The sequence below is a fragment of the Leptosomus discolor genome, chromosome 3 (genome assembly GCF_034619465.1).
Source record: "Leptosomus discolor isolate bLepDis1 chromosome 3, bLepDis1.hap2, whole genome shotgun sequence".
Taxonomy (NCBI): Eukaryota; Metazoa; Chordata; class Aves; order Leptosomiformes; family Leptosomidae; genus Leptosomus; species Leptosomus discolor.
In genome coordinates, this window is record NC_141393.1 from 46647842 (window position 1) to 46673479 (window position 25638).

The following is a 25638-nucleotide window of genomic DNA, read 5'->3' on the forward strand; positions in this document are numbered from 1 at the left end:
CACTTTGACCGTTTTGGTAAAACAGAAAAAAGTATGATGTGAATATGTTTTCCTTCTACAAACACATCAACACTGAAGGGGGAATAAATATGTGAGATGGAAAAAAGAAACTTAAGGCACAGCATTGGCACACTTTTATCCAGGATGGCCTAAGCATATGTTCCAGGCAAGGATCTGCCAGTAGGAGTAATACCCTTCAGTAGACTTCCTCAAATACTTTGAAAGACAGACTAGTCTTCAGCTACATGTACTTTATCAGGCCTGACACAAGTAGAATTCAACTTAAACTGTTAATGGAAAGCATGAAGTTCCAGTTTTTACCCAACAGGAGTAATAGGATAATGTAGGAATAGTAACAGTGCAATATGGAACTTTGGTTCACGAAAGCAACATGGCTACCTGTGATAGCAGAGGACTACACTCAGTAATTCAGAAAATATATATCCAATATGTATATACATCTCCATTAATTTAGCAATTGATATAGGAACATAGAATGGTTTGGGTTGGAAAGAACCTTTAAAGGTCAGTAAGTCCAACCCCGCTGCAGTGATCAGGGACACCTTCAACTAGATTAGGCTGCTCAGAGCCCCGTCCAACCTGACCTTGAATGTTTCCAGGGACTGGGCATCTACCACTTCTCTGGGCAACCTGTGCCAGTGTTTCACTGGCAGATATTTAATATCTCACCAGAGATGTGCAGAGACAAATCTGCTTTCGGATTATCACATTTTCTAAAACTAAAGCTTTTATACACATTTTTGCTAATTTTACAAGATGACTGGTGGCAGACGGGGACAGCCCCCTGATATTGCTCCAGCCTCAGTAATTCCTACAGCAAATCACAATCTAAATGTTACCAGAGCATAATCCATCTCATTAAAGCTTTACAGACTCATTTCCACACAACCCCCACCCCAAGACTGTTATTACCCAAACAACCCTTTTAATGTCGAGCAGCTTCTTAAAACAACTTTCAGAAACCCCTTTTCATTAATACTTGAAGCAGAAGTTTAACATCATATTCAGCAGAGTGCCAAGAAAATCTTATGTTTCTACCCTACAAGAAGAAATAATGTAATCTACAGACAGTGCTGTATTTACTACTTACAGGTGAGTTTTGCCACCTAAAGTAATGGCTCCCATTTGAAGTTTTTTCTAGCAACTTTTTCTCTCTGGCCACAGCATTTCCTAACAAATTACTTGATATAATATCCTTGGAAAAGGATTATTCCTTTTCTATCATCCAAGGCTATTTTAGGTATTTACAGAAAAAAATACAGATGCACATGTGTGCACACATGCCTATGTGCCTAAAAAAATTAAGCTTCAGGTACATTACTTAAAAATCCAACTTTTACTACATTGAGAAAGGCATGAAAATTCTCCCCTGCTGGGTATAACTTAAGAAAAATAAGGCAACTTTTGAGGTGCTTTTGCTCATCTAAAGGATGATGGAGGGAGGGAAAAGCTTGTAGACATACACTAATGGATGGGAGAACCATGCCTCTCATTTGAGAAAAACATTTCAAAAAGGCAATTAAGCATCTCTCAAGTGCCATTAAGAGCCAACCCCCTGCTGCCTGCCTGAAGAGTGTGTCTACAGTCTGAGACCTATTGACCCCACTTTCTGCAGGAAATCGGGCAAATTCAAGCCTCCATAATTTGCTAAAGTCTTCCAGATTTCTGCTTGGGAAAAGCAAACCATACAGGCAATTAATTCAACAGCAACCTAATCAAATCTCCATTATGGCAGCAAAGCATGAAATGGATAATGACACAGGGATGGGTTCTCTCAGTCACTGCTCAAGAAACCAAGTCCTGAAGGAACATTTGCTCCAGTCCCATTTTTATTAATATTCTTGATGGAAATTCACAGGAACTTTCACTCTCAGGAGAAGAGCAAACAGCAACAGTGGAGTGATCATCCATCACTTTTCTTTAACAAAGTGCTGACACTCAGCTATGGATAAGACAACCCTTCACTCTTGCCCTCCCAGCTAATACCATTAGAAGAGCTAGAATAATTAATCTAAGATTAACAGGTTGTTTGCTGTGAATCAGAGTAATCTCATGTCACAAAATCACAGAATGTGAGGGGTTGGAAGGGACCTTGAAAGATCATCTAGTCCAATCCTCCTGCCAGAGCAGGACCACCTAGAGTAGGTCACACAGGAACATGTCCAGGAGGGTTTTGAATGTCTCCAGAGAAGGAGACTCCACAACTTCCCAAGTCTCGCAGTCTCAGTTGTCTGACAGCTCTTTGCAGTTCCCATGAAAATCCAAAGTAGTGGGACCTGAACAACAGTGAGAACTTACGAATAGCCTGAAGCTGGGGAGAGAGGAGAATTCAGGAATGGGTATGTATACAGGGCAGGAGTCCGACTGCTGCAGCTGTCCTGTGCATGCTTCCCACAAGTGTGCATGTGTAAGAATGCCTTAGAAATAAGGCACCTTCCTTTACTATAGAAACATCAAATATTGCTCTCCCTCTTGGTCATTAAAAACAACTTGATTGTATTTTAGGATAAGTTTATTAAGGACAAGATATCAAGTGAGTTGAATTCTTACTATGTAGGATGCTTAAGGCTGAACTCAATGTGGAGTCTTTGGGTTCAAGTTCGCAGAGAAGTTTTAAACAGACCATTCTTAGCAGGATACAGAAATGAGATAGATGGGAGTGTCAGGACATCAATGAACACAACTGGACTGGGAACCGGCCAATCATAATAAATACTACAGAGCCTCAAAGGTATTGGCAAAATACCAGACATAACTAAGACAGGGCCCTACCCCAAAACTTCTTATTTGGGTGTACACTGAGCACGATTGAAAGACACTTGAAGAAAGACAGAGCACACACATTACCAACTGCATCACAGAATGGCCTCCCGGAAAACAAGGCTGTGTAAGACGTTCCATTTGATGGAAGAGAGTCAAGAACTTCCCCGCTACCATTTATTGGGCAAACTCAGCGACAGAACTGTAGAAGAATAAAATTTCACTTCTCCCATGAACAAGACAGTCTGCTTTCCTCCCTGTGTATTTTATTTTCAATAACTAGACTGTTGTAACCACGTATTAAGTGAAATCACACAGTTTGAACCACAACTCACCATCTTTCAAAAGCACAGAGGTAAGGACAACAGTGTGTTGAATTTAAACAGTAGCTAGGCAGTTCTATACATCTAAGCAAAACAGAGATATAGCCCCTGCCTCTGTGGGCAAGGCTTTTTCAGATGGGCTGTACTGAATATCAATCTAACCTCAACGTGGTTTCAATTACGAATTAACAGACCAAAAAAAGCCTTGATTTATTCTATTTTGCTCCAATTATTCATGATAAGTTTCTGCTGAATACTTTGAGAAAGTATTTCATCATGCTTCCCATCCTCAAGTGGTCATAGGGCAAAACCAAAGGAATTAACCCTCTCTGCTTCTCCAGAACCAACCATAGTGCTTACACTCTACAGAATCACAAGCCAGGCTGCAGTGGCCACCATTTCATGATTTGATGAAGATTATAAACCCTCCTCAAAAAAATTTTCTCCACAAGACACATAGGAGTTGCTACCTATGCCTTCTTGAGTGATAAAATCTGATACTGTCATGAATCATGAACTTTGATTGCCAAAATATATCACGTAACTATGTTGTAAGTTACTCACTAAGCTACTCAGCATCTTTTTTTTTCTTTAGCTGCTTAAACCTAATCAGCTGTCTGAGCCAGTCTGACAATCTACTGGATGAACACATTCTTTGATATCAAAACTCAGCTTCAGGCTCATATTCTCAACTCCTTAATTTCAATAATGTGTCAAAGGAATAGATTTGCAGTGAGAGGACGAGAATTATCAAGAACTGAGTTATTATTTATGGCTGCCACAATACTTATGCTTTTTGGAATCCCTCCATCAATTTTCTTACCATTGTCTTGTAAGAATAAGAATATTCTAAAATTATAACCTTAATAAGAATACTTAAACAATCTGAAAGAGAACCAGGAAAAGGATCCATGTTTTTCTGTCGGGGTTTTTTTGTGGTTTTTTTTTTTTCCTGGTGTAATCAATGTAGCAGCTGCTGACCCAAAAAACACAGGGTATGACATAATCTGCATTGTGAAAATGGAGCTTAACATACCTTTCATGCTCCCAAATCCAGAAAAGACAGGGAGTACTGAAAAGATGACTTGTGGAATCCAAAGCAACAAAGTCTTTTTTTTTTTTTTTTTTTTTTTTTTTTACCGTTAATAGCTCCCATTACATATAATAAAGCTGCACAGTTATGAAGCCACATGAGGCACCAGGAAGTGCAACAAACAAGGTAAGAACAACAATGAGACCCCCATGCTTAGCCAGCAAAATTTTTCTTTGGGTGCATCTCAAAACCAGCTTTGCTAAGATTAAAAACATGTCTCTCACTTGTACATTTAGGTGTCTACTTCTAAGATAAAGACAAAGCAAAAAGCTCTTACAGAAAATAAAACCCAACAGTGTTAAATGGTTAGATGTAGTCTTAAGAATTAAAATGCCATTCAAGTGAAATATTTAAAATCCAGTTTCCGATTCTGTCAACCAAATCTAAAAATTTGTTGTTCGTGCCTCAAAGGATATCACTACAATAGAAATAAAACATACACCAGATACCAGCCAGGATAAATCAAAAAGTGAGTGTTAATATTTGCTTAATGCTTTGAAGATGAGGAATGGTACTAGGACAGAAGTACAGTTACAACAGTGGCATTATCTGGAGACTGAGTGCTGCAAAATACTAGTCAAAGAGCTTAGAAACAGTTTAATTGTTTAACAACTGTCAACCGCCTGGTAACTGGCAGAAGCCCACAAAGTAATCCATAAATGAACATCCTACTTAAGCTTTGCTAAATGAATGGCACATTTTGCACTAAGTTAATACAGCTATTTTAGTTTAAACCAAATGATGGTGCTGTTTTCTGCCTCACTGGGAGGAATTAAATCTGATATGTTTATTGTTCAGATCATAGTGATATTCTCTAGTGATTATTAAACTATGGTCTGTATCATCCAAGGTCAAAGCTCAAATGCAGCCCCTGACAAAAAAAAAGAATATTTTACAGGTCTACATTATAAACAGGCTTGAAAGAATTTCAGCAAAAGCAACTAAAGAAACCTGGGAAAACCCTGTCTTACACATTTTTCAGAAACCCATACACGTCAGCAAGGTACGAGGCAAAGTAAGAGGAGAATTTAAATAATCTACAAAGAAGCACAAGTGAGAAAGTAATTTACTTCTATTAGAGCATAAAAAAGTACTTAATTGAAGAGAACAGATCACCTCTCAAACCCAGGTCATTAGTTCTAATTCGGCCTGAACTGGTAACCATCAGAATGCACACTGTAGTAGCGTTCATTTGCTAGCTTACTTGAACACTGATTGCCCCTGTCTAACGGATAATGGTTGCACCAAGAAATACAAAAGGCATTAAACTCCCATGCTTGCAGCAAAAGACCGAGACAAAGTACTCAAGTTCAGGAATGAATTTCAGGCCCCAAAATCATCATTTGTCCCTCTTCATTAAACGGAGGAAAGATCTTGTACTGCATTTTTATTGAAAGTACTATTGCATAACGTATTAGCATTTTATACGCTACTATTCTTCCACTTCCTCAACAGGACAGTGAATGAGTAGGAAAATAATCCACTTTACAATGTTGTTTTTTTCTTTAGAAAAGGCCAACAACCTTCAGTCAACCCATACAAACACACCACAAAACTGCATGGATCACTTCCTCAACGCAATGTACTAAGTATCGAATTAATTGCATATGCATATATCTTCTGTGTACCTTATACTCTCTCCGGTTGGAAAGACACCCTCCTGTACTGCTGCTGTATCCACACTGCAGTGAAGATACTCAGGCAACACTCTCACTAATAATTTGATCCAATATAAGCCACACTAACACCAAAAAAGCAGCCTTCCAGCCACCCGGTCCCTCCCTTGCCACCAGCACCCCCACAACCCCCTTTTTTTTTTTTTTTTGCTGGGTAAGTTTCACCTGAGGAAAATTATTTTGGTTAATTCACCACAAGCGAATTAGAAAAGTCAAAAAGAAGGTAGCACACAGAGAAAGAGATCGTCATCCAACTGTAGAAGAGTGCAGGGCTGCTGCTTTTGGCAACAGTACTTGCTTACAGTGGTTAAAAATGTTTGGGAAACTATAGATTCAACACAATGTGGGTTGGTGTTTCTTTGTGTTGAGACTTGAGAAATATCTGGGGAACAGGAATAAAGCTTATCTATATGCAGATCCGGTCATGAGCATGCCTCACTGATTTTACATGTGTGAATATCACTTTCACGCTGGCTGTCCAACATAACAGCCAACCCCTCAGACACAAAAAACAATGTGATTTTGCTGAAAAGAGAATGTAATCATTATGTTTGCAGATATGACCTAATTAGAAGTATCAGAGTTCAAAATAAAGCTAAGCAAAAAATCTTCACAAAACAGCCAGAAGTCTCTACCAGTCCTGCTTTGCAAGTAACATCAAACTTGAGGCAGCCTTTTGTGAAAGATGCAGCTTTCTCTTCACAGGTGCTGTCATTACAAACTTACTTAATCAAATATTTGAGGCTCCTAAAAATCTCTTTTACCTAGCGTACTCCGACTGTAATCTGTTAAATGTTTGCTAACTCAGATTAAATTCTACTGTACTATAATCAAAATAATCAAAGGCAGTACAACACGGAATCATAGGCAATAGACCAAAATCAGATGATGAATCTTAAAACCAAAAGCAGACTCATGTGGCTGCAATAGCTCAACAAAATGCAGAGTAAAATGTGCCCCTTGGAGAGTTATCCTAAATGTCAAATAGAAATAATGTTTCTATTGCTTTATTTAACACCTGACGCAGTCACAACAATTGAGCAACAAAGCAATTAGCAACCAAAACATTTTACCAAGCTCTATTTTTCTGTTACTTCTCAGGATCCTAGTGACACACTAAGCAAAATTAACCCCTATAAGCACACACACACAAAAAACCAACCTTAAACCAAGAAGCTAGGCAGGTAAGCAACCACAGCCAAGGATTCTTTCTAGTTAAAGGGCTCTCCTCTGCATGATGACCTTGCACAGACAGCAAGCTCTTCTTTCTGTTAGAAAGGTGTATTTGTCCTAGCAAGTAAGCTCATAAACGAGTAATTTTCTGGATAAATATTCCATAGGCAAATCTCATTTTCAAAACCTCACTATTCAGAGCACAGGGAACTGAGTTCTGTTGTCCTGATTAAAGAAATCTGGCTAATTGCAGTAAGCCCCTTGCCTTAAAACGGTGATTGTACCTCCGTACCGTCTGTTAATCTACCTACAGGTTCTGCTCATTCTTTCTGCAACTCCATGTTCTTATCTAAATCGTGTTAACGTGAACAAGAGCGTGGAGAAGAGCACTGCATTTTATCCTTACTGACCACAACATCACCGGGAACAACAAGCAGAGCTAGAGGGACTGGATGCTGAGCCAGCTGAGCTTGAAGGCAGCATGCACAGGGGAAGTTCTGGAGGTACAGCTCTGGCCAGTAACATAGGAATTTATGATGCCCAGTTACTCGCACATTTCACTATGGTATTGCTGACTTGCAGGTGATTCACTTTATCAGTTACCTATATCCTGGCTCTGGGGCTGACCTGAAATAATTTTCTTTAAAAGCTTCAGTCTTGGAGTTTATATAGAGAAGAATATGGAAATTGTCTTGTAAATGAGGAACACATTCAAGTCATCTTTAGTTACTTCATCTTCTTATCAGAGTTAGAGGAGACAGTTGCCATCTTCTGCTACCTCAAATGTACATATGCATCTGCTTTCCAACTACAATTGTAACATTGCTACGAGCGGGCATTAGGCATGAGCCTAGATGACAAATATGCTCAGGCTCAACTGGATCATTATTCCCCTGACCAGCAGACACCAATTGTGGAATTCCAACTAGTGCAATTTTTTAAAAAAATAATTAAAATAACTAATATTAAATTTATTGACTTATTAAATTTACTAGCAGACACTGTATATATCATCACCTTCCAAATCGTCTGCAGTTAGAAATTATCTGAGTCTTGAAAAATATGCTCCCCTATAGACCACAAAGGATAATATTCTCTCACCTCAAAGAGATAAAATATATGCACAGGAAAAAAAAATATCTCAAAGACAAATTGGAGAAGGTTCCAGTTATTTGCTTTGAATGAAAGAACAACGGTCAAAACCAAGCAGTATTAGCTGGCTTAAACAAATAAGAAAAAAAGAAGAAAAAAGACTGATGGAAGGAAATGTCACACATGCTCCGAGTACCTATCAAAATCCCCAGTTAAAGACATCACAGGATCGTGTACTGCTGTTCTACAAATTTAACTGCTTTTGAACAACTCCTGATCTGAATTCTATTTTCTTTAACTGACCCTCTGAAAAAAGGTCACAAGCACTCTGTGTTGCTGGCTAATATGGAGCTTACACAGCCCATAAAGGAACTTATAATGACATTTCTGTTTCATATTGAAGCAAGAAATGAATTCATGCACATATTAAGCAATTTTCATAGACTAGGATAAACATCAAATTCTTTCAACTGAGACATAAAACCACCAAGGAACTGACCATTCATGGCATGAGAGAGTCACGATACAAGGTGTTAACTCCAACGTCCTGGACAAATTCCAGCCTGTCTAACTGCAGTCAGCCTTCCAACTTTTCTTTGCAATTTCACATTGATACAATATCCCTGCCCTACACCCTTGCACTCCCCCAGCATGGTATTGCTGCTACATGTTCCTCTACAGTTGCAGAGTTCTGTTCTGTATGTTGCTGTGTCTGTGGTCATAAACCTTCTGCTTAAGAACCTCTAGGCTGAATGACTAATAGAAATATTTTTTCCAAATATATATTAAAAAAAAAAAAAAAAAAAAAGGAGCCTGCTTGTTGTTCAGAGTAAGATTAGCTTCCCCAGAAATGGGTAGGTTTCCAGTATAGGACAGAACCCCAGAGACGATGTTTTTGCATCCCCTTTAAAAGACTGAGTAATCCTAACTCAGTTTTCTTCATTTTACTAGGTGTTTCAAGGTGGTTGTTTTGCTAGCGTAATCTAAAGGTGTTGTTCTGATCCCCATCTTGTGGAGTAAATACTTACATCTTGTGCAGCTTAATTTCTTCCTTAAATACTGACAAGTGCCATGTTTTCTCTCTAGGCAATGACAACAGAAGATTTTTAATGCCTTTGACTAGGTGATGGAAAGATGGAAAATCATCTTCTGAAACCCAGCAACGAGCTTCTAACTCTTCGTCAGCAACTCTACTGGCCTGAAGAGTTTAAAGTAAACCACACTCTGCTCCCGAGCACTCCTACCCAGCTTTCAGAGAAACTCTCTCTAAACCATCACAAAGTGAGACAGTTAACAAGTTTAGTTTTATTAGTAAAACAAAACTATTTTTCATATTTTGACATAGAAAATTAACTGATTATGAGTGAAAATCATCTGCAGGCTTTTATATAGTAAAAAAATCAGAATCAGCTGCTTAGTGCAGAAGGTTAATTAATACTTCAGTGTTTCTTCTTAACAGACGTACGTTCAACCAGTAAAACTTTTTTTTTTTTAAGACTTTTAAAGACAAAACTTTGATCATCAGTTTCTGTATAAGAGAAGTCACGTAGAAATAACATGGAGAAAATTGTAGGCACAGAAATAATTATCTATTTCATCAGAATTACATGAAGGAAGCCTTGCAGGTTGTTTAAGATCTTCAGAACTTCCAGCTACTATTTCCACTGCACTTACTTATTTTTAGGAGCATTAAACTCACACTAAATTCAATGCAAATGAAGAACTGTGTGTGCATGAAAAATAAATAAATATATAAACAAGCAAGCAATTCAGTGAGTGCAATAGCAAAAGTTAAAAGTTCGCATTTCACTGCCAGGACATAAAATGAACGGCTAGTTATTTTGCCAGTTGTCATAAAATATATTAGCTTCATCTGTGCGAGTTACTAACACAACACATACACAGGCAAACACACATACACAGAATTATTACCAAGTTTCATATGACATACCTTTTATACGAGAAAAAAACAATAAACCCACAATTTGTTTTATGAGTAAATCAAACGAATTTACTTACCACAGCTGGGGGATCATTCCATTCTTCATAAGAAATGGCAGCATATGGGTAAATTCTATCATTGATAATCTGAAGAGTAGTAAGAGCAATTGCTTTCATTGATCGAAAATATGCTTCCCAGAACCACCTTGCCTGTAAAGAGAATAAAGTTCACATTCACATTGTGCAAATCCAGTGCTCAATAATCAATTTTGGCTTGTCATGCACAGTCTGTGCCACGCAGTCTACGTGTCAGGTGGAAATTAAATTAGGAGGCATGTTTATCATAGCTAGGATATTTCCATAGAGCCTGAAGGCTTCAAACTCAGCCCCAGCCCCCAAAAAAACAGGACTTGGAGCCAATAAAAAGAAGCAGCAGCATTACTTTGCAAGTGATTAACTAGAGTGAGAGTACTTGAAGGAATCAGTTACTTTCACAATTTTATCATATCTTTTTCTCTTGAAAAATGTCAAAAGCAGACCATAGAACATAAGAAACTGCTGTTATACTCCATTTTTCCAAGGCAGAGGAATCCACAGTGCAGCTAAATAAATAGCCAAGTAAAAGCATGCAGCCTAAAACGTGGAACGTATTAGTCACTTTTTAACATCAATGAGACAGTTGATCAGCCAGAGAATTTCAGTATTCATGAACACTACCATACTAATACCTTCCTAAGTCTTCCAAAAAACAAATATTATTTTAAAAATTAAATATTAAATTTTTACATAAAAATACATATACATGCCAATTTGTTACAATCATTAATCTAGGCTAATTTACAACACAGGCAGTGTAAAACTGCTGAAGCGAAGCATTTGATTTTCTTATACACAGATGCACTGCATTTTGCAGATGAGTAATTTTCAAGATAAGGTCCTGCATAGCAAGTTTTAATCTTGTCCCAGTTTCTGTGTAAGACACAAATGCCAGAAGAAAAGCAAATTGGAAATGAAAACGTTGACTTATCTGATTTGCTGTTAGAGACACGAACATACTTTTTAAATGTCTAGAATCATCAAATGATCCTGCAGGACCCCATCCAATCCAGAAGGAAACACGCTTTGCCAATAAATGTATTTCAAGTGTTCTGACCTCAGAGATGTGAATTTTTTGAACATAATTTTTCTTCAGAAAACTCCAGCACCTTGAAGCGTGCAGAAGGTAATTTAATTTACAGTCTCCCTATGGTTCAGTATCAACTATGAGTGTATGCGTTTGCATCTAGGCTGTAGAACAATTAAAACAAAAGACATTTTTCTGATAATTGGAAGCTTAAAAAGCTTTCAGAGGCAGAATACAACTGAAGACAACATAGAAATTTGGGCAAGTGCTACTTTGCTTGTGCTATGGATTCCTTAAACAGCAAAAAGGCTCTACAGACAGGCTGGTTTTAACCACGTGCTGTGAGAACGTTAAATAACATTATATAAATATTAAGATACTGAAGGACTACCAAGCTTTCAAAGATAAAGACTTTCAAGATGAACCAAAAATAACACTCATTTTGTTGCTGTTAACAAGCTGCCAGCCTGTCTCGCTCTGCACGTCATTAATTTTTAATAGACGACAAAGAGCGATTCTCACATGTATACTTTGTGCCGGAGCATTCCTAGGCTCAGTAACAGTGTACAGGAAAGTTACAAGCACTGAAAATGCAAATTCACAAGCAAACTTGCACATACTCATGCATATGCTACCCTGTACTTTACTCTGAGCCTAAGCTATGGGATTCAGAACTAAAGACCTGTTGCCAAAACACTGGCCCTGAAACTCTGCTCTGTGGGTAGTTTGTAAAACATGTTCTTCAGAAGAGTTCTGTTAAATATTTAAGATTAAAAAATCCATGTCACAATTAAAAAAGTAAACCTGGAAAGTGCCAAGTACTCTCTGGAACACTACATTTATTGTGAGAAAACACTCCTGGACACAGTCCTGTGCAACCAGCTGTAGGTGAACCTGCTTTAGCAGGGGGTTGGACTAGATGATCTCCAGAGGTCCCTTCCAACCCCTACCATTCTGTGATTCTGTGAAAACACCAACAACCATAAGCCTCACTACTTCAGAATGTTTCAAAATTTTATTAAGGAGATTGTTGAGTATGTCCAAAAATCACACTTCTCTGGACCTCATCATCCAGAGAGAATGCAAAGCAATTTCACTCTAGAACAGAATCACTTCCCTCCCCTTATCTGTCTCCCTGGTAGTAGCTAACAGCTGGACAACAGCCCAACTACCAAGAACACAGAACAAAACAAATATTACATTCAACTATAAAAGCACAAGAATTCTATAAACAGGTAAGAATAAATAAAGTCTACCTTTCTAAAATATCAAAAAGACACTAAATAAAGCGAACACTACATGCCAAGCACAGACTTAAGTATTCCTTTCCCTACATCCCATTTCTTATGAAAAATGTATTATCCAGAACTCAGCAGCAACTGACTTAAAAAGAAAGCCAGAAGTCGATTAAAAACTAAAATTGACCAGAACAGTGAACCTGTCTATTAAAGTATCCCAAATAAACAAGAGTAAGAAGACAGATTTCAAATTTCATTTTCACATTAGATAACAGTTTAGAACCACTGCTATAAACAGCACAAAGTAGGAAGAAGAAATTATTTTATGTAGTCTTTTAACTTTATAAAGCAATTAAGTAGCTATTAATTGTGCAAAATACACATAGGACCATGTATTTAATTGTTATTAAATGACAGCATTCCTATACCACTCTAAATCTCAGATTGTTTATTAATACTGTAATATCTATGATTATCTAGCTTTGTAACTATAAAAGCTGTTTTTCTTCCTTTGGCAAAACTAGGATGGATCTGATCTAGCTTCAATCTGCTGAAAGAATCTTTGCCATGTCAGGCAAGATTACACCTTTATACCAGAAGCAAAACTGGAGAAGAGGGCAGAGGGAATTTACTTTTTACAGACTAACATTTATATAATTACTTTTTTGTAAAGAGCTAGAAAATGTTCCCACAGTTGGTTGTAATTTTTTGGAGTTGTGTTTCTTTAAGGCAGAACTCAGAACCTTCTAAGGGGATTTGAAGTCTCCAAACAGATGTTTCAGGGTCTCATTACTTCCTCCCCACCTTGTTTGCTTTTATAAAGCAGAACTGATTAACGTGGCTTGCTAGTGTCTGCTGCTCAGCATGCTAAGCTACTAAAGATTTTGGGAAAGTTTTCTATTGGGAAGATGTATGCCGATTCCATTTGAAATGTATTTTCAGCTCTACTTGGCATGGTTGAAAAAGCTTATGTTGGAATGTAACAAATACCTAGGAGGGATAAAAATCCCATGAATGTGTTTGGGATACAGGAGAGAGAAAAAGAAAAAACAAGAAAAAAAGAAAAAAGAAGAAAAAATTAAAAAAGAAAAAAAAAAAAGAAAATGAGAGAGATATCTGCTCTTGACTCCTATGACAACCTTCTTAGGATTCTTACGTAGTTTTCTGAGCCTTTTTTTTTTTTCCATATGTAGGAATTCAAAAGAGTAATGGTTATATACTCGAGAGTAGCTGGGTAACATTTGTAAGGTATGGCAAATTTAACACACTAATTAGAGCTATCTGAAAGCCTTTCGGGATCTTGAAATAAATGATCCATAATTACAATCTTATCTTCCACATAGTATTGATTATACACAGTCTACAACTATGATACCTTTCAACTTGAACTGAAATGAACTTCTAGTACTCTAGCAGTCTGCTTGATGAGGTTTCCAAATTTTCTAAAGAAACACACTATGTGGACCACAGACTTGTAGAGAATGCTAACTTCATAAACACCTAAATATTGTTTAGGTCACAGGTAATTTAACTTGTAAATAGAGATCGAACATTACTTTGCACAATGGCCAAAATGATGCGGATGAATGTATGTTGACCTATGGGATTTTGTTCTGGGTGTATGGCTTACCAGGAACTGCAAACAGGTATTTAAGGAACACAGCTTCTCTCCTCTTCTAAATTTCTAGGTATATAGAAAATCTATGATAGATCCACGATGAAAGACAGAAAAGCATTATTTTCTAACAGTTTTACCAACATGTGGAAGAGTCAAACGTAGAGTACTGAATGGTTTGACTGAGAATGAGAAATACATTATATTATTGGGTTGCCCAATGGGTTGGAAGTGACTGGAATCTCTTATAATAGATTCCTCATGAAATTAATTTGCCTGAATTAAATTTCTGCAGAAAATTTTACAAAGCCAAGACAGCCTCACCATGAAAGCCAAAGATCTCCAAGGGGTGAGCTCTGCAGATCAAGATCATGAACACGGGCATGCCAGTAGTAGGCTCTAAGCTGTTTCTCCTCCCTCCTCCACACCTCAGTTTCAACTGTCGCATCCTTATTAGATCACCCATGAAAACCCACCACCTCCTGTAAAGGCTAAAATTGCTTAATATAACGTAGAGGTATTAATTTATCTCTATAAATACATATGCACACTTTGAGGAACACCAGTAATATAGTTCAGAAACTTTATGTAGTTTTCTCCTTCAAAACTGTAGCTGGTATGCGAAATTTTGTGTTCCTTCAACCAAATAAGCAAACATCCAACCCAAGAGTTCAATTCCACTTGTTTTCAGTTCCAAGATTTTGTTCAAGTGGACTACGAAGAAACTAAACTGACAATACTCAGCACATACTGGTACAGTCAAGAGCTTAGGATGGAAGCACTTGCAGTTAATTTTCATAGGAGACAACAGGCAGCAGCACACAGCAATACGGTAGCCTACTGACAGAAAGTAACATTTATTTAGGCAAGGTGTTATTTTCCTTAGAAATAAACACACTTGGGGGCCTAGCATCTCTTCATAAGCTCTTTACAAGCCAGCATAGCATCAGGTTACAAAGCCCATTCATATAATGTTTATAAGTTCTAGTGTTAATGCCACTAATGGTGCTCCAGTGTAGAGTGCAGGCCAGATCAATGTAAATCTTTTGATTAGTTTGTGAAAAGAAAAACACTGGGCATGAGGCAAGGAAAAGAGACTTTCTGTAACTTTCAGATCAAGGGGAAAACAGTTCATGAAAGGAACGTTCTAGCCTCCTGTCTTTTCATAGCCCATGATTTGGTGGGAGTTGGTAAAATTAGCAAAAGGGGAAAAAAAGATTCACAAAACAGTAGTAAAAGTTAACTGCCCATAAACCACCACTTCTCTCAGCTTTTAGGTCAGGCACCATGATGCTGTAAGATTTTGCTCCATTGCAGGAGTTCAGTGTTTCCAAAATGCCTTGAAAAGGTTTGCAAGGCCTTGAAATACAACCATTTTCACACTGGCTGGGGTGACTCTACTTAACTACTTTCCCTTCTCAATGGCTCTTGGTGTTCCTGGTTTTTACTCCCTGACCAGCTGGGTTAGGGAAGTCTGGCCAAAGAAAAGAGCATGGCCTAGTTGCTGCAGCAGCACTGGCCTGGAAGCTTGGTGATCTTACTTTTAATCCTGGTTCTGTTACTTATTTACAGACAAATGTTTGACATTCGTTTGATTTCTTACTTCTACTTCAGCCTTTCAGTAGTATGTGTGATACTCACCTCACAGAGATGTTGTTATGAGACTTAACCATTCTAGACTTTCCAAATTTTGGGGTGGACAGAAGAACAGGGAAAAAAAAAACAAAACAAAAAAAACCACTTTATCCTCTCTTATTATTTGTAAAAAGAAACCTTAAACTAATAAAAGTAATATTTAGCTAACCAATGCTACCAAAGTAACCAACTGTGGCAACCCTCTGCTAACACACATGCCTTCAGCAGAGATAGAAAAGATATTACAAGAAATACCTACAGCTCTGTTGTGTATCTAATAGCTCTGGGCATAGAAGTTCATCCACAAAGACCTTCAGGCTCTTAAGTTACATGTGATACTGTAATATAATCAAATGTTTTTTAAGTTACTGAGACCTAACAAGTTATTGCCCATCAAGCAAGATACTTTAATTGGTCACAGGCAAGCCCCCCCCCCCCCACCTCATTCCATTGTGCAGTAGGATTAGATAGATCACTGAGGTTCAAGATAAACTGACATACATATTTGCCCCGTACTAAAGATGCGTATGAGGATAGCTGATATACAACAATCAGATAGTAAGTTTGAGCTCTCAAGCCCCCTACTCCCCCCACCCTGCCCCAAGGTAAAATGGGACTGAAGAGAGAGAGTAAGTTCCTCTTTTGGATGAATAAGCATTTTTATAAAAATTTCCCAAGACAAATTTTAGGTTCAGACCACGGATACTGTAATCCTAAATTCCCACAATTTTTCTGCCTATGAATTCTAATCTGCCCCCTCTTTCTGGGCCACCTTACTGTTCCTGCAGCTAGTTTCCCCATTCCAACAACTTCCTTGCTGATCGCACATACCACTTTTAGTACGCAGCTCTTCAGTCAGCTAAAACCAGTGTCATCTTTGCTTCTTTACACAGGCTTACAAGAAACCCTCACAAGACTTTGTATGATTAAGATTTAGGCAGTTATTTGTTGTTTCCAGAAAGTGACAAGAATTTGGGTTAAAATGTTTATTTGCTTTAGAACCTTTAGCAATATCACACAATCAAGTTCAACACACCTGAAGCTGGGTGGCTCAATCTTCTTTCTGTAATCAGTGGGGGAAAAAACAGGGTCATTCAGAGAGAAATTTAGAGCTCTGGTACCTTAAAATACCTCTTGAACAACCCATTCCTCTCTTATTAGGGGAGCATGAGAGGACAGAGTTAAGTATCTTTCTTTCTCTTAAAGCTTTATCTTCAAAAATTATCTGAGGGCCCTCTCATTTTTCCAGAAAGGCATGAAGATGTGAAATGAAAACAAATGTAGGGTGCATTTTTCAAAAATAATTCATGTTTCAGGCTATGGAAAAATGTAAGAGCTATGCTTTGAAAAGCTCGCTCACTTTTGGGGTGCCAGTACAATTACCCAAAGCAGGAGGCAACTTCTTTAGAAATCGCAATCTGAAAGTAAAAATTAGATTCTTACCCCCATACACAGACTACCATGTAGGAATTTTAAGAGTTAATCCATTAAATCAATGCAATACTGGTAAAATCATGCGAACTTGCCTAAAGCTGAAAAGCTTTCTGAATTATTTTCATGTTTTATAAAAGATCAGATTAAAAACTTTCAAATTTGACCTAAGCTAGTTGGGTTGTGCCTATCTGTCAACAAGGACCTCTCCAAGAAAAGCAGTAGTGTAGGCATTGTACAGAGTGCTTATAATATCAGCATGTCTCTTAAGGCTAAAAAATGGGGGTAGCAAGAAATTGCATTTTTGGGGGTGTCTGATGACTTCAGATAAAGACTAATCTGTAATTCAACATTGGGTTTTCCCAAAGGTCAAACCAGAAGTTTCTCCAGAAGGGGAAAGAGAGGAATGAGCAGTACAACAATGCAGGGCACATACAGATGCTTACAGTTTAGCTAAGGTTTGCTTCTAACAGAACACGACAACATTCTTTTAATATTGTTTCTGAATTTTCATTCCATCTTTCAACACTTGTTTCTCAGCTATGCATGATTCCCAAGTAAATCCCTGAAAACATTCATCTATTTAACTTATACAACTTATATATGAATTGTCCTTAATTACAAAACACTTCTGCAGGATGAACAAGCAAAGCAGTAATTTGTATTACAGTCCTGTATTTTAAGAAAGATTCTAGACAGACACTTTGCGGTCCTGGTTTTTATTGCAGTTCAGTCTCAAAAAATATATCTTCAAAAGTAAAGCAGTAAGTGGATTTAATCACCTGGCTCAATATTCTCCGCTGTAGTAATTTCAGCCAAGAAACAAGCACGTTTGCCTACTTTAGATACATCAGAGAGTGAAAACTACATCTTTTCGCTGTCCAAATTTCTTTTTTTTTTTTCTTTTTCTTTTTGAAGCTGCTGATTCTTAGAGGCACACAGGTCAGAGTTCAAAATGCTAGTCTTACCTTTCAGATACCAGCCGCTTGGGAGCAACTCACTTCTACTGGCTCTCAGTTTTATTGCTGTAAACTACTTGACAATTGCTGACTCAGCTAAGGGTAAAGCAAAATGTTAGTGCAAGTTCAGCTATTAATCTTAAAGTTCCTGCACTACAGTGTTCCTCAGATTCTCCTCCGTGGTGCTTTGAAAAGAATCACTTATATCAATTATAGTAATCCATACATATAACACCACATACTATGCATGTATGAGAATGATTCTTTGAAACATATCTGTTAAAGTTAACATTTTGGGTCTTGCTTCCATACTTTCAGATAATTTGTGGGGTTTGTGGTTTGTTTTTTTTTTTTGGGGGGTGGATTTTTTGTTTTCATTTTTTTGTCTTTTTTTTTTTTAAGGTTTTCATCTTCTGTTACAAACGAGAACCTTGTTCTGCTTAAAATCTAGCTCAAATATATGACACAGAAGCAGCTATTTTTAACAGAATAGTTCTTGTTCTCTCTCATGAAATGGTAACATTTCATAGGGGTTTGAAATCCTGCATTATCTTGACCCCGGCAATACAGATTTCTGCTATTTCTTGTCCTAGTGATAGTAACTTAGTTTTAAAAATAAGAAGAACACAAGACAAGATAAAAATACCACGTAGCACTGGCGTTCTCCCTTCCCTCCATGTATTTCTGCACCTCAAACTTCTTTGATTAATGAGCATCTCAGCTTCACAGCTCTGTTGCAGAAGGCAACATTGCACCAGCCAAGAAACCTGACTTACTGCCCTGGCACCCTACGAATCCACTGACAAAATACATTTTGGTTACGGAGCCAACAAATAGGCGTCAGCACTACAAGCAGCAAGGAATCACCCCGTTCTCAGCTTTGGCTGGGAATACTTTCACAAAGCATGGAAACGGAACCAGCAAAGAAAACAGCACATGAAGAAAAAAAAAAAAAAGTGAAGTTTCATAAAGTTTCACTTGGAGCTTTAAAAACATGTAATGTTACAATGGCTACCACTTACTGAATTCCCTTTGCTCCCAAAGAGCTTTCAAGCTCTGTCTTCCTATTTACAGCCAAATGACACGTGTTGACACCACAAAATAACACAGCTGTAAAGCTCCTACTCTGGCTTCCTATCTCGTCATATCTACATGATCTACTCATCCAGTAGTCATATCTACCCAATCATCACTGATAATGATGTAAAGACACAAAAAAGATGCTACTCTTTCCCTCCAGTTTCCAGGAGTTCGTAGGGCTCCCTAATTACTCCAATTTCACCAGGCTGTTACTGGGAAGGGGCAGGCACATCTAACCCATGGGGCAGTCAAAATTACCTGGATCAGCATCATCCTCTTTATGGTAAGTTTGTCCTTTACACACTCTCTGTTAACCACACGAAACCAGACTTACAGTGAGCTAAACTTACACTATCATTGATTCAACAGCAGTCTAGAAAATAATAGAAAACAAATATATGTATGTAGTTGCAGGGAACATTCAACTGCTATATGACCACAAGTTGCGGGGTGGGGAGATGTTTTAGTCACATTTCTTGACAAATGATGGACAGCTCCTGAAACTGAAAGCAATAGGTTTCTAGTCCCAGGGGTATTGCCTTCAAATATGTCTATGTTCTCAGGGTAGATCGGTTTTCCCTGCTGCAGGCATCCTGCTGAGAGGTGAGGTCCCAAGCAAAACACAGGAATCTGACTGCAAGCCTTTGAGGTGGCAGGAGCCAAGGGGGGTTCAAAGACAAGGCTGGCTGGCGGGCAGTGCCTCCGAGTATTTCAGAGGTTAGAGGTTAGTAAAGCAGGAGCCACTGGCCAATAAAACAGTGTTTGGAGAGCCCACTCTACAGATAAATTTGGGATCTGTTTACACCTTTCCCAGCTTTCTGAGTTACACACACTGATGCTTCCCACTGTGATCTTGTCCTATGTCCACCAGCAACTCCCCTCCTCAGCAGCTGCCCTGCTCTCTGCTGGTTGGCTTTATAACATGGCTAAAGGATGCATGGAAACTTTTAATCAGCATCCAGCATAAAAAAAAAAAAAAATAAAAGCACAACTGCTTTTATTTGTGTCAACTGTTGCAACAAGATCTGTCTTGTTTGAGATTTCCCATGACTGCTGTACTAATGCTGGGAGAATAGAAGCTTAAATTCCCTTGATTAGAGAAGCTAAACACAAAGCAAGCCCAGTGCCAATCACACACATGAAAGGACAGATTTCTGAAGCCAGAAAAAAAATATCTAGGTAGGGTTACTACCATATTATAGTGGTCAAAAATCAGCACATACCTCAATTTCAGACCTTAAGCCCTACACGAGGAAGAACTTGCCCTTTTGATGAAGACATGTTTTGCTCCATTTCCTGTAAGCCATACAGCTCTATTTTATACAAGCATAAACATACACATAGCCCCTTACACACAGTGCTCAACATTAGACAACTTTAACCACAGACATTGCTGCCAGCATTGCTTGAATACAGATATATCTTACTGGCTTCTATAAGCACAAAAGCTGAAGGACTGGCAGTCATGGGGTTTTTTCCTTATCTATGGGAAAAATTCAGTTTAGGTCATGGTGCTGCTTTTTTCCTCCACAACTTAAAAGTAACTGATCTTCAAGCTATGTAAAAGTACCTTATCCTTCACATCTCAAACTGTGCATGGCTGTCTGATGAAACAGATAAAGGAACTAACAATTGCTGGTTGTGGTAATGCTACATGGTGGTCACACTTCAATGGAACAGGATCAAAAATAATTTTACACGGACAAAATAACTGATAGACATCAACAGGAGTTATTTATTTCTTCTTGGCAAACACCTGAAATAGCATGCTGAAGGGGAATATTCTTTGCTGCATGCAGTCAAATTTTGTACAAAAGAGAAATAATCTCCAAGATAAACATTATAACTTACTACAGAAGTCCTTGCTACCCCAAAAAAAGATGGAAACCACACCACTGACCAGTGCTTGCATATTTATTCTGTATTAATCTTTTGCCTCACCTGAACAATTAAAAACACCAGGAAGGAGCTGTTTTCCCTTGGTATATATATAACATGGCCTCTGCAACAGATGGAACTCACATCTCAGGAGATTCCCTGAAGCACTGGCTACTAAACACAGGTAGCAACAGATCAGAAATGAAACAAGTGGTGAGAGGAAGAGCATAGAGCCTGCTAGCTTATTGAAGCGTTTCATACAGTAGTTAATGGGTGTTGCATTCACGCTCAGGCTTAACCTAATCATGAAACTCAGGATCAGCAAAGTTTTTCCCAATGCCATCACACGCACCATTTGTATTTTCTGGTTTTGTTTGCTACAGTGCTGGGAAGCATTTTACGGCAAACTGTGCTGGTGGGGGGAACCAAGATGAAGCATTCTGTGGACACCTGGGGCTGGAACTCTACTACCAGCTGAGCCCAATTGCAGGAAACAATGTCTTAAGCTTAACCATCATTCAACAACTTCTCTCCATGATTCCCTACTCCACTATTAGTATCCTGAATACGCACACCCTTTATAATCCTCCTCCCCACAGCATCTGTACAGATTTAAGCCACCAGGACAGAACACATATTCAAACACAATTAATGCCAGGTGCCATTTTCATTACTAAAGGGCATTCAAAATTGTCAGCTAACAGAGAGGGGGTAAAAAAAAAAAAGGAGCAGAGGGGAAAGGCAGGAGCCGACCCCCAGATACAAGTTACGCCATTCGCAAGCCAAAGGGCATTACAGTATATCCCTAGCACAGCCCACCTTTCCATTTATAACAAAGACACATAATTCTCCTACATACAGGCATCTAAATAACTGTTAGCTCTATCTGCACAACTTACAAAGACTAAAGGAAAAGCCATCTAAAGATTATCTGGCAGAACATTTATTTCCGTAGTACAGGTAAAAGTTTTGTAACTTAAAAGCCAAATGTTCCTACCTTGCTGTAAGATACATTTGATTCAGTCATTAAAACATGATCCAGGACTTCTAAATTCCATTACTAATATTATCATTTGACCTTGTACAAGTTATTTATGCCTCTATCCACTCATCAGTAAAATGGACACAAGACCAAGGTGTATTGACTAATACTACTTAATATACTCACATGCAAATTACTACAGCAATGCAGTGTATTTATACTATATAGGTAAATGTTAAAGTTGTAACACTTTCCATAATGAAGTGGTAAGTGGAGCAAGTGAATTTGATAAAGAAATGTGATGTGGTACAGACTAAACAGCAGCAGCAGGGAGAGCACAGAGTAACAAAAAATAAATGGAACACCAGAAGAGATGCTTGATCATCCACTTACTTGCAGCTAACTGCTTGAGGTAGAATATTTTCAAATATTGTTTCTAACAGAAGTACATGCCTTTCCAATTTTTGGATCATCTGGGTTTATCTGTAGTCTATCCAAGCTGTGTATAGCAATCTGCAAAGGGTAAGTACCAAAAGTCCACTTTGCAACAACATACAGACTCTTAAAATCTAATCTTAAAAAAAACCCCAACAAAATAATTATCGTCCTAAAATAGCATAATTTCCCCCTTAGAATTGAAGTTTAACCTTTTGTTGTCTAGAGGCTGCAAACCTCAATACAAAGGCAGCATAACTACATCCTATAAGAATTATCCACTGAGGTGCTGATGGCTCTCAAATTTCTGAGCGCTCTCAGAGAAGCCACGAAGACCACTCTGTAATACAACAGGCATGAAAAGAGTTCTCTTCCTTCTGGAAAGCAACAGGGCAGGACAGACAACACGAAACAAACAAAAAAGAAACCTAGGATAAGGATACTCTCTGCAACAAATGAAGAGGGGAGTGGGGAGCAATGGAAGTCTCACATATAAATGCCAAGGATTCTACAACTCCCCTGGCGATCCTAGCAGTAAGCCAGGAAAAAGTTTTGTCTTTCCTTTGCTGTTTGCAGCAACAAATCTCTGCTCTGGGGGAGGGGTGAGAGGGCTGGAACTAACTTCACTGCATCTGATAAGATGGGAAATTGTCCAGGCCTGATGTTTATGGAGGACCCGGAGCTCCACTGAAGCACTCTGGGAGGATTAAAGAAGGGTTAGCCCCTCCAATCGCACTCCTTAAAATGCTACAAATGGCAGACAGATGAAAGTTCGTTTAAATTTGATGAGTCTAAAGAACCCCAAGACAGAAGCTGTCCCCTGTCAGAGAAAGAACTGCAGCTGGCAGTCGAATGTTCTCATTAAAAGGACCTGTAAAAGATCTAACTATGCTCAAAGAACTTCCAGTGTCCAGATATTGAAATGAAGTTCTGTTTAATTGCTTAATGAGAACTAAATCCCATCTCTTAAGTGAGCTGCACCACCCACAGGAGAACACCACCCATTTGCTTTAACTCTACCCGGGGTTCACACTAAGAGTGAGATGTTTCACACGCCAGCACTGACTGCCTGGAGCCAGCAGAAAGGCTCATATAGCTGTCAGCAAGCTGATAAGAGTTGAAATTACTCTACAGAGCTCTCTTTAAAGAAGAGCCAAAGCAGCACAGTAAATGAAAGGGAGGAGGGGTCAGAAAAGCCAGCCACTCATGTTGTTTTAACGTGGCACTAAAACAAGTCATTGATTTATGCATGTATCTTCAGCTCTGTTTGACCCAGAGTCTGAACTTTTCTTCAGGTCAGGGCTGAGGCACATGGGATGTGCACTAGAAAAACCACAAGAGCCCGCCCAGGTATTCAGACTGTGGGAACAAACAATGCAAACGTCATGTTTTCTATGCACATTTTTTAAACTGAATTTACATCCTTTTTTAGCTTTTAATTGTCTACACCAGCTGAAAAGACAACGGGTTGTGATTATCTAAAACTTTAATTAATAAAAATAATCAAGAATGCTATGTGGCCACTATTTGAGAGAGTATCTTGTGGGGCTTCAGGAAAGCAAATTATCCATTCATAGAAAGGAAGAAACTATACATCACAACCAGTATTCTCTCACTGAAGTGTCTGGCAGCCAGTGAAGTTAAGATGCATTAAAAAAAACCACTGATGATCTGACAAGGTTATTCCACAAGGCATTATAATACCAAGGCCTCCTGCAAACCTGAGTCCTGAAGTTGCAGCACTGTGACCACATCAGGTCTGACCAAATGGCCTTCTGCTCCTGTATTCTGTCTCTGACAACAGGTACCTTAGGAACTCCCCCACACAGACACAGCAAGCACAAGCCACCACTTCCCCAAAGTACTCTCCAGCTTCCAGAAGCCTGCAAATTGGGAACTTCTAAGCCAGAGGGTATATCTTTGCATTCATCTCTGACATTTTTCTTTTCTAGATTTCTTCCTTCACCCTTTATGCCAATAAAACCCCTTCACTCACACAAAATGCTGAAGCAGCAAGTCTCACAGACTGCCTACTAGTTCAGGGAAGAGATCATCTCTGGTTTTATTTTTTTTAGAACAGATTCCTAATACAAGGAAACATCCAATGAAATTGTATCAAACAATGTACAGTCACATCCATTCACTTTCTTCGTGACCTTCTTCTTTTATAGTTCTGTATTATATTCTTGCTCCTCATCTTATCCTCAATCATTCGTTTTCAAGACGAAGAGTGTTAGGCTACTTAATAACACTTCTCGTGAAACTTTTGATCACCCATGTTCTACTATATCCTTTTTAAGATGCGAGAACCATAACTATGGACTGTATTTAGGGCACAGACATATGACGGATTTATGCAGTAGCATAGCATTTTCCATTTTGTTCTCTATCTCTTTTCTAAAAATTCTATTACTTTTTTTGACCCCAAGTGACCATGGAATTTATATTATCACATAACTATTTAATACAGCTCTAAGCAACCTCTTCCAAGTGACTGCAGCTAGCTGAGAGGCCATCACTGACTATGAGAAGGGCGTTTCAAATTACATACATACCCCTTTCTTTGTATACTGAATTTCATTTGTCACTTTATCACTTGGTCATCCTGTACCTGAATTTCTTTGGCCTAAGATTTGCCCGTTCCAAGTAAAACCTTTCCAAAAGCAGAATCACTCACAAAGGTTAACTGCAAAGGTGTTTTCTATTACTGTTAGCTTGAGCTGCAAATTTTCCCTTAAAAAGCCATGCTGTTCTGGGGTGCTTACCTTCTACAGAGCTACCGAATTTTATGGAATTTCTGTCTCCAACATCTTCACCTCTCTGTAAGTTTGGCTGAAATTGGGCAGTCACAGAAATCAGAAGAGAAATCAGCATGCACATCATATGTGATCATATCCTTGTTTCCCTAGGAAAACAGGATGAAAAGAATTCCTGCACTCCAGAATATGAGCTCTTCATTCTTGTACTATCAGAGTGTACAAAGTCACCCAGTCTTCCAGTCTAGATATTAATTCAAAAGTTTTATTTTTGGGAGGTGGGGGAGCGTTATAAAGTCAAAAAGAAACAGGCACACAAAGCCTTCTTTCGAAAATAAACTCCTTACCTAAAATCCGTTCTAGTGAGAAAGAATGCCTAAATAAACAGAGGAATAACTCCTCTATTCCCATTGCATAGTACTTTCAC

General features: G+C 38.4%; 1 protein-coding gene across 1 annotated transcript in view; it reads right to left on the bottom strand.

Annotated features, from left to right (window-relative positions):
• Positions 1-25638, bottom strand: part of EXT2 (exostosin glycosyltransferase 2) — a 79393-nt gene that overhangs the window by 32058 nt on the left and 21697 nt on the right. The window contains exon 8 of the mRNA XM_086462041.1: positions 10158-10289. Coding sequence (XP_086318167.1) covers positions 10158-10289 — 132 coding nt within the window. The remainder of the gene's footprint in view (positions 1-10157; positions 10290-25638) is intronic.